The following is a 10764-nucleotide window of genomic DNA, read 5'->3' as shown; positions in this document are numbered from 1 at the left end:
AAGAAAGGTTTTAACTCTCACCTGCAAACAGCCCTTAATTTAAAAGTGAACCCAGGCTCTGATTATAAATCCATCTGTATGTGAGCCTCTAAATGCAAAGCCAAACAAGCTAAAGAAATAAGGACAGAGGCTACTCGCATTTCTGTGGTAACAGCAAAAAGTAATTTAGCCTGCTACGATTGTGGGTGTCTCGGGCATACCCAAAAGAACTGCAGGCGCAAGGCCCAAAAGCCTAGTCAGGGACAAAACCATGGCCAATTGAAGCCGTGCAGCACCTCCCTGCCCTTTCAATCTGGTCCTGGTCCCGTCCCCACCCTTCCCCCATCTCACATGTGTTTTGTATGTGGGAACACAGGACATTGACTGAATGCTCAAGCCAAGTACCCCTGGGCAACCGGCCACAAACAGTATGTCAACCAGCTGCCAAGCCTTACTCACAGCTAAGCAAAAAAAAACTGGTCAGGCTTTTAAATTCCATGACACAGTCGGATCCATCAACCCCCATGCACATGCCAGCCATGCACATGCCTCTGTTTCCATTACTGAATCTGGGTGTACGCTCCACCAAGGGTGCTAGGCTGGGGAGCTGGGAAATTGGCTGTTGTCTCCTGTTTGTCCTTGAGTGGTTTAGGAATAAAACACTCAGGTAGCTTAGTTGGGTGTGTGGCATCACCTGCTCTCGCGTTGGGTAACAGCGTTGCCTGGAGAAGCCAGCAGAGCAGTGTGAGAGAGGCCAGCCCAGCTGCCTGGATAAGGGGGCTCAACAGTTCCATCAGCTCCCAGATTGCACCCCAGGGGGGACAACCCATCACAGAGTTTTTACAACTAACTGATAAATTAAACATAAAAGTCACTAGGACCAGATGATATTCACCCAAGAGTTCTGCAGGAATTCAAATATCAAATTGCAGAACAATTAAGTGTGGCGTGTAACCTATCACTTAAGTCAGCCTCTGGACTAGAGGACTGCCACATAGCTAATGTGATTCTGTTTTTTAAAAAAAGGCTGCGGTGGTGATCCTGCCTGTAATTCTTGCTTCAGTACAAAGCAAACTGGTTGAAACTATGGTAAAGAACAGAATTATCAGACACATGGATGAACATGGTTTGTTCATGTTCCCACAGGGATCTGTACTGGGACCAGTGCGGTTCCACATATTCATAAATGATCTGGGAAAAGGGGTAAAAAATGAGGAGGCAAAATTTGCAGACAAGACACAATTATTCAATATACTTAACTCCAAAGTAGTTTATGATAAGTTACAAAGGGATCTCAGAAAATTTGGTGACTGGGGAACACATTTTTTTTGCTTGACAAATACAAAGTAATGCATACAAAATGATGGTTCCAAATTAGTTGTTGCCACTCAAGAAAGAGATCTTGGAGTCTGTCAAGGTTCCTTCCCCACTCTGAACTCCAGGGTACAGATGTGGGGAGCTGCATGAAAACCTCCAAAGCTTACTTTTACCAGCTTAGGTTTAAACTTCCCCAAGGTACAAACTATTTTACCCTTTGCCCTCGGACTTCCACTGCCACCTGGAACTTTGCCTGGAATATATGTTTTACATCCTTCCCCCATGGATTCCTCCAGTAAAGGGGAGATTTTTTTCAATTGTTACGAATTACACCTTGTAGGACACGCACACAACTGCTGCGAATTATACCTGGTAGGACACGCACACAAGTGCTACGAATTACACCTGGTAGGACACGCACACAAATGCTACGAATTACACCTGGTAGGACATGCACACAAGTGCTACGAATTACACCTTGTAGGACACGCACACAACTGCTGCGAATTATACCTGGTAAGACACGCACAGTTCGAATCTAGGCTGAGGCACAGAAACAAAGTCCACAACTGCAGAGTTCCCAAAAGACACTAAGTTTATTACGCTTGAGCGTGGTGCCCCCCTGCTAGCCAGGAGGGGACCCTGAATGCAGATTATACAAAGGTTATACACTTTTTAGCAAAGCATGTTGCCCTCGTGCATCGGAAACCTTAGCCAATAAACAAACCCTTGTCTTATTTACCACCTATCCCTGCTTGGTGCATTCCTCGTGCTATACCAGTATGTTAATTACACAGCATGGTCCTAAAGCTATGCATCAGTAACTTTTATTATCAGGATGGGAGGCCTCACATCAAGGCCAAGAGACAGGGAGTTAGAGACTGACAAAAACTAGATACTGGGAGTCAAGGCAGGCTGGAGACAAGGAGGAGGATTTTCACAGGGATTCAATATCTAAGAATTACTCCTCCTGGTGTATGATGTGCTGGCATTTAAACAATGGTGGGCCCCAAACCAAAATGGAGTCACATGTGCTAACTTTTCCTTAACACAATTCACATAACTGGCATCTACCAGTTTTCGCAGCATGAGTTGAAGAACATAAGAATGGCCATAGTGAGTCAGACCAAATGTCCCTCAAGCCCAGTATCCTGTCCTCTGACAGTGGCCAATGGCAGGTGCCCCAAAGGGAATGAAAAGGCAGGTCATCATCAAGTGATCCATGCCCTGTCACCCAATCCCAGCTTCTGGCAAACTAAGGCTCGGGACATCATCCCTGCCCATCCCGGTTAATAACCATTGATGGACCTAACTTTCATGAATCTATCTACCTTCCTTTTGAACCCTATTATAGTATTGGCCTTCACAACACCCTCTTGCAAGGAGGTCCAGAGGTTGACAATGTATTCAATGAAAAAATACTTTCTTGTGTTTGATTTTAACCTGCTACCTATTAATTTCATTTGGTGGCCCCTACTTCTTATATCATGGGAACAAGTAAATAACTTTTCCTTATTTACTTTCTCCACACCACTCATGATTTTATAGACCTCTGTCATATTCCCCCCTTTGTTGCCTCAAGCTGAAAAGTCCCACTCTTATTAATCTCTCTAAATATGGAAGCCGTTCTATCCCCCTAATCATTTTTGTTGCCCTTTTCTGAAACTTTTCCAATTCCAATACATCTTTTTTGATATGGGACAACCACATCTGCACGCAGTATTCAAGGTGTGAGCATATCATGGATTTATATAGAGGCAACATGATATTTTCTGTCTTATTATCTATCGCTTTCTTGATGATTCCCAACATTCTGTTTGCTTTTTTGACTGCCGCTGCTTGTTGACTGGATGATTTCAGAGAACTATCCACAATGACTCCAAGATCTCTTTCTTGAGTGGTAACAGCTAATTTCGACCCCATCGTTGTAGATGTGTAGTTGAGATTATGTTTTCCAATGTGTATTACTTTGCATTTAGCAACATTAAAATGCATCTGCCATTTTGTTGCCCAGTCACCCAGTTTTGTGCGATCCTTTAGTAGCTCTTCACGGTCTGCCTGAGACTTAACTATCTCGAGTAGTTTTGTATCATCTGCCAATTTTGCCACCTCACTGTTTACCCCTTTTTCCAGATCATTTATGAATATTTGAAATAGGACTGGGCCCAGTACAGATCCCTGGGCGACACCACTATTTACCTCTCTCCATTCTGAAAACTGACCATTTATTCCTACCCTTTGTTTCCTATCTTTTAAGCAGTTACTGATCCAGGAGACAACCTTCCTTCTTACCCCATGAGTGCTGTTTTCTTAAGCGCCTTTGGGGAGGGAACTTGTCAAAGGCTTTCTGGATCACCTTTGACCACATGTTTGTTCCCCCCTCAAAGAATTATAATCAATTGGTGAGGCAGGATTTCCCTTTGAAAAGCTGTGTTGAGTCTACCCAACAAATCATGTTCATCTATGTGTCTGATAATTCTGTTCTTTATGAGTTTCAGCCAATTTGCTTGGTACTGAAGTTGGCCTGTGTTGCCAGTGTCAGTTCTGGAGCCTATTTTAAAAATCAGCATCTCACCTGATGTACACAGGAAAGACTTTTCTACTAAAGCTTGTTACATCCCTTTCTATGAAGATATTCTGCACCACCCAAGGGGGTCTTGCCCCTTCCCGTTTGAGAAGCTCTGGACGAGATAATGTATTCGCTCCTTCTGGCCTTTAGTTTTTTGACTCTATAAATCATTGTCTTGAGTGGATCTTTATCTTGGCTGCAAGCTGAACAAGTTGCTATTCTGAATATTCAAAGGCATTCAAGGATAGATGCTCACCAAGAAGAACTGGTATTGTCACAGTAAAACAAAGATATATGGTCCCTTTCCCCTCCCTTCTTTGGGGGAATCTCATGTTGTTCCATTCTTTGAATTGGGAACAATGTCCCTTCCATGCTAAATGCTTCTCACCATGGAGGTCTGCTTTCACTCCTCAGTTTCTTCCCTTCAGGTGCTTGTGACCAGCGTGATACAGTCACCCCAGCCTCCCTAAAACAAATAGGTTTATTAAGAAGCAGAAAAAAGCATTAAGAAATTTAAAAATATCAGGCAGCTCTCATATGTTTACACTCATCTGTCTCATGTATCACTGCAAGCTAAGTTAGACAGGTTTGCTCTGGAGATACAGGAACAGAACTGGCCCAACTTACGTTCTTTTGGGATGCCAAAGAGCTCCTGGTACCCAGCCTAGTTTCCCAGTGTCCCTGAGAGCATCTTCCCCTCTGTTTGCCCCTTTCTTGCAGAAGCAGCCTTTGCTGAATCCTCTGTGAGCCTGGGCCCAGTCACCATAGCTCTGAGCCATGGCCATGTTACAGGGCCAAATGGTGAAGCTGATCTTTGTGCTCAGACGGCTTTCTCCCAGCTAGATGTCTAAGATGAGACATCCCCCCCCCGCCCCGTGTCTGTTGATCCGTTGCTTGACAGTTAGACCTCATGACACGCCAAATCTCACCTCAGACACAAGTCCAGTAACTTTGCTGAACCTCCCAGCCATCCCATGATGCTCCAACTCTCCCTCATAAATCCACATCCTATCCCACACTGTTACCCCTAAGCACCCCCACCTCTGCCACAGACACCAAGGGGTGGATTCATGGAGCTTCCCAGAGGCCAGCTGTCACAGGAGGCTGTGGTAAGAAGCCTTTTATAGACAAAGGTCAGAGGTGTTGGTCTCTGAAACCCTGACACCGCCCTGATCTTACGCTCTCAGAGTATTTGTGCATCCTTCCATGTATTTATCCTCTCGCTACTGCTGTGAGGCCCCACCTCCTGCCTCGTCTTTTTGCACCAGGCGCTTCCTCCTACTCCTCCACTTCCACCAAGCCTCCTCCCCTTCGCTAGGCAGCAGCTAGGCCATGGTGAGAGGTGCCCTAAGAGCACAGACTACTATAGGGAGGCCAGACTCTCCACCTTCCCTAGGCGGTGCATACTGGGGGCTGTGGATACAGGCTGGGGGATCTTTTGGACCCTTCAGCCTAATGCCAAGGACAGGAGGAGGGTCTGGGGCTCCTCACAGTGGCTCTGGATCCCTGAGCAGCCCTTTCCATGGCCCAGCTCTGGCTTCTCTCCTGAAGAGAAGGTGGAGTCTCAGGTAAAGAGGAGTGGCAGCAGTGGGGTGTTGGGGGAAGGGACAGGGCAGAGAGAGGGGACTCAAATGGGAAGAAGAGGGGCATGGTTGGGGGTCACAGAGGGGGTGGGGCTTCTGCATGTGTGCTGCTTTTTCACTGTGATCACCCTACAGTGAATGGGCTGGGCTGGGATAGGAGCCAGCCGTGCTTCTGTGCGGGAGCTGAGTACCATTTCCACCCCTTTGCATTGCTAGGGCAGCAAAAACAGAGGGGCCAGGGAGGGAATATGGGCTTGAGTCTCTTGCAAGGTCTCTTGTGTGTCAGACTCTCATTGCCACATAACTTTTTGAATGTATTTATCCTCTCGCCACCTCTGTGAGGCAGGGCAGGGCTATTATCCACCTCTACGGAGGCCACACTGGGTCAGGCCAAAGGTCCATCGAACCCAGTATCCTGTCTTCAGACTCTGTGAATTTATCTCGTTCTTTTTGGAACCCTGTTATAGGCTTGGCCTTCACAACTTCTTGTGGTTCCCAGGACTAGCTGCTCCAAGAAGCAGTCAGTTAAGGTGTCAAGAAACTTTATCTTGGCATCCCGTCCTGAAGTGACATGGTCCCAGTCAGTATGGGGACAGTTGAAATCCCCCATTACTATGATGAATGATTTTTTAAAAATTTTAATAGCCTTTTTCCCTGGCTCATGGGTGTTTAACCAGAGACGGAACAGTGACAGGTCAGGTACAGTGGGGAACAACATCCACATCCCTTCTCTTTACTGACTCTATCAAGAGGAATTCTGAGGTTGGAGCAGGCACCGATGTGGCTCTTTATGAGCAAACATCACACTGGTCCCCTGGCTCTCCAGACAGATTGTATTCGTTGCTACCTTCCTTGGTCTCCTTCTCCCAGTCTGCTAGCCTCCCTCACCAGCCCCTCTCCCATTTTTCCAGGCCTTATACCCAATCTGAACCTCTCTTTACAGAGTGGAGTTCAGTAGATCATGTCATCTCGGATGTAAGGTCCTGAATAGAATAGGTGGCCGTGGCCCGTGTTTTTCATCTCCCATGTCACTGGCCCTGAGGCCAAGTGATGAACTTTCCCTTCACTTGACAAACACCCTGATTATCCTAGCATGAAGCTGTTTGCTTTTCACGCTGTACACAATTGGGTTCATAAGTGGTGGGACAAACAGAGAGATGTAGCCCAGGAGAACCTTGAGCAATGGAGGAGAGCCCTCCTCAAATCTGTGTATCACAGCCAAGCCAATCCGTGGTGTGTAGAAGAGCAGGACAGCACAGAGGTGGGAGACACATGTGTTCAGGGCCCTAAGGCACTCCGCACGGGACGCGACTTTCAGCACTGTTTTGAGGATCATCACATATGAGAGGAAGATGAACAGTGAATCTAACCCCACCACAGAGATGTTAAGAAAGAAGCCATAGATGTAGTTGACTGTAATGTCCGAACAAGCCATCTTCATGACCTCTTGGTGCAGGCAGTAGCAATGGGAGAAGACATTGGCTCGACAATATCGGAACCGTTTAAGGAGAAAGGGGAGTGGGAAGATTAAGGTCACTCCTCTTAGCACAAACACCAGTCCCATCTTTCCAATTCTTGGCAGGGTTAAGATAGAAGCATATCTCAGTGGGTTACAGATAGCAACGAATCGATCAAAAGCCATCAACAGGAGTATCGATGATTCAATGATTGAAAGTGAGTGAATGAAGAACAGCTGGGCAAAACAAGCATCCAGGCTGATCTCCCTAGAGTTAAACAAGAATATACCCAGGGTTGTAGGCATGGTGGATATGGATAAGGCAAGGTCTGTGACGGCCAACATGGAAAGGAAAATGTACATGGGCTCGTGGAGGCTTTGATCTGTTTTTATAATGAACAGAATGACTGAATTTCCTACTATTGAAATAACATACACTAAGCAGAAGGGGATAGAGATCCAGAGATGGAAGTCTTCCTGTCCAGGTATCCCAGTGAGAAGAAGCGGAGCAGAGCTGAATTTGGTGTCATTGACAGCTGACATAATATACTGGAGAGGTCCAAGGAGTTTTGAAATACCCTTCCTGAAAGAAAAAAAAACATGAGAGTAGATGATATTTAATGAGACATGGTTCTGATCTCAGTGCAAGTCTAGAGACTCCCAGGAGCTCAAGGAAGATTAGCTAAAGCATGGTCTTGGATTTACACCATCGATAGGAACATAGGCATTGCCAGACTAGATCAGACCTGTAGTCCCTCTAGGTTCATATGCAGTGCCCAGTACCACATGGTTCAGAAGAAGGTGAAAGAAGCCCTGAAATAGGCAGCTGTGAGATAACCTGCTCCCAAGGAGAGTTTTTCCCCAAGACCCACTAATTAGATATATATTGTAGTATAAATTAGGCAGGTTTAGAGCCCTTCTAAGAACTTTTTTGTTAAGTCCTCACTACTGTACTTGGATTTTCCGTTTACCCATATAAACATCCGGTCCCTGTTTGACACCTGTTAAGCTCTCGAGCCCATTTATATTGTTAGGCAACAGTTAAAATTTAACGAACAGCTAAGATAGAAACAGCAGAACAAGCAGGAATGCTATAATAGCATTCAGTAGCAAGGACACTGACAATTGTGAACAATTGATAAGCTTATATGGTTAATGGTTGTCCACTAATTTAGCTTTTAGAACAGAACAAACCTTCCCTTTACAGCCCACCGGATATTTGTAAGCACTTATTTTTATCCCCACCCTGCCTCCTTCCCCCGCAAGGTAGTTATAAATGTTTGATGCAGATAGGATAACCTTTATATGTACGTATTGTTTTCATTTGTATTTTTGTTTCGGGTTTTATTTTGATTTGTAATAATGTTTGTTTTCATATGTATAAATACATGTAAATACATTAACAAGAAACTGTGTAGAACTGGCCACAATGGCACCATATTTTCAAAGCTGCTTGTCAGTCTTCCCGGTACCATGAATAAACCCCCTTCAGTATTGTCTGTGCTTGCCTGATTCTTGGGGAAAAGAATCTTTTTGCTTAACAGTTTTGGCTCAGCGAGCAGGGTGTGATCGGGAATCCGCAGAGAGTTTCTCACATCCAGGAATAGAGATGAGTATCCTTTTACTTATGACCTCTAGTGCACGCCTTGGTTTGGGACACCCCTTCACACCCCTTTTTTTTTAATAGGAACCACGTATAGGACACACAGACAAGAGGACTGAATGTGCGTTTTTTTGTGGCCAAGTTTTCTGGGTGCAGGGATCACTGGAGGCGAAGGCTGAACTGCCAGGGTTTTTGGGGTGCAGGGATCGCTGGAGGCGACGGCTGCATTGCCAGGTACTGAGCACCAGAATGCGTGCTGCAGTAAAACTGAGTACAAGGGTGTGCTCAGTTGGTCTCCCCTGAAGTGCTGCTTAAGTGGGTTTCAGGAAGCTGGGATAAAATGTTGTATAAATTGCCCCAGAATGCATCAATGTTTCCCTCTCTGGGAGGGAAAATGAGGCATGCCCCAGGGTGCCCCAATCATACCCTCTAGGAAGGAGACACATTGACTGGTCCTGGGGAACCTCACTAATGCCCTCTGTGGGAGGGAGACTCATTGATTTTATAAAAGGAAAACATAAAAAAGCTTCTAAAAACGATAGCAAAAAATAAATGAAATAAGGGCATGAGTACAATGGACAGCAAGTGGTGGTCTAATCAAACCAAAAAAAATTAGAGAAGGGGATTGTAATGATAGAATGTGAATATAAAAAAAATGACAAAAGTTGGAAATACTCCAAAAGGCTCTTACAACAGAGCTAAATCAAAAGGCAGATTGCAACTGCAAGCTAAGTCAGTTTAAAGCAAAAAACAAGGCTCTAAAACAAAACTAATAAAAACCACACAACTCCTCTGCACGTCGTATTGTTGCAAGCATACAACAGAAGGGTATTTTTACTGACCCTGACTCAAAGAGCGATACTGATTAAAAACAAAATAAAATTAATTGGAAATACCTTTAAAAACAAATTCAAAATTGGAAAATGGCACACAAGGGGGAAAATCAAGATAATCGGTGGTCTGGGACAGGAGAAAACAGAGTGGCTCATAATACTGAAAAGTACACTGCTCTCAGCACAAAAGAAATGAGGGGCTTACTAAAAAAATCTCCCTAATATAAAGCCCAACCCCCCAAATTTAATATTCTGGAAAAAAGTAAGTCACCTTTTCGTTATATCCCAGGAATCTTTATATCTTAACAAAAGCTAAATGCCCTGATCTCGCATGGGCCAAAATCCCTACAAAAGAACACCGAAACGGCATTTGGGCCTCTGTTACATTTAAATCTAAATATGATATGAAACGTGCCTGCACTGAGTTTAAGGAAGCCATCCAGAAAGCCTTGGGGAACAAAGCCAGTAATTGGGGACCGATCGTGGGCTGCATACAAGACAAGAATGAGCCTGAGGCTCAATATTGTAAAAATATAAAAGGGAAATGTATCCCAGCAATGCAGGCATTGCAGACCCAAAGAAAACGAATCAGGTCTTTCTAAAAATCTTAAAGAAAGGTTTTAACTCTCACCTGCAAACAGCCCTTAATTTAAAAGTGAACCCAGGCTCTGATTATAAATCCATCTGTATGTGAGCCTCTAAATGCAAAGCCAAACAAGCTAAAGAAATAAGGACAGAGGCTACTCGCATTTCTGTGGTAACAGCAAAAAGTAATTTAGCCTGCTACGATTGTGGGTGTCTCGGGCATACCCAAAAGAACTGCAGGCGCAAGGCCCAAAAGCCTAGTCAGGGACAAAACCATGGCCAATTGAAGCCGTGCAGCACCTCCCTGCCCTTTCAATCTGGTCCTGGTCCCGTCCCCACCCTTCCCCCATCTCACATGTGTTTTGTATGTGGGAACACAGGACATTGACTGAATGCTCAAGCCAAGTACCCCTGGGCAACCGGCCACAAACAGTATGTCAACCAGCTGCCAAGCCTTACTCACAGCTAAGCAAAAAAAAACTGGTCAGGCTTTTAAATTCCATGACACAGTCGGATCCATCAACCCCCATGCACATGCCAGCCATGCACATGCCTCTGTTTCCATTACTGAATCTGGGTGTACGCTCCACCAAGGGTGCTAGGCTGGGGAGCTGGGAAATTGGCTGTTGTCTCCTGTTTGTCCTTGAGTGGTTTAGGAATAAAACACTCAGGTAGCTTAGTTGGGTGTGTGGCATCACCTGCTCTCGCGTTGGGTAACAGCGTTGCCTGGAGAAGCCAGCAGAGCAGTGTGAGAGAGGCCAGCCCAGCTGCCTGGATAAGGGGGCTCAACAGTTCCATCAGCTCCCAGATTGCACCCCAGGGGGGACAACCCATCACAG

At 45.3% G+C, this 10764-nt stretch overlaps 1 protein-coding gene across 1 annotated transcript; it reads right to left on the bottom strand.

Moving 5' to 3' along the window:
* Window positions 1-6511: 6511 nt before the first annotated feature.
* Window positions 6512-7447, bottom strand: LOC140895841 (olfactory receptor 51G2-like). The gene has a single exon (XM_073306632.1). It carries the CDS (start codon window positions 7445-7447, stop codon window positions 6512-6514), a length of 936 nt encoding a protein of 311 aa, XP_073162733.1.
* Window positions 7448-10764: the final 3317 nt, after the last annotated feature.

Source organism: Lepidochelys kempii, chromosome 1 (genome assembly GCF_965140265.1).
Source record: "Lepidochelys kempii isolate rLepKem1 chromosome 1, rLepKem1.hap2, whole genome shotgun sequence".
Classification (NCBI taxonomy): Eukaryota; Metazoa; Chordata; order Testudines; family Cheloniidae; genus Lepidochelys; species Lepidochelys kempii.
This window is presented reverse-complemented; position numbering and strand designations above follow the sequence as displayed.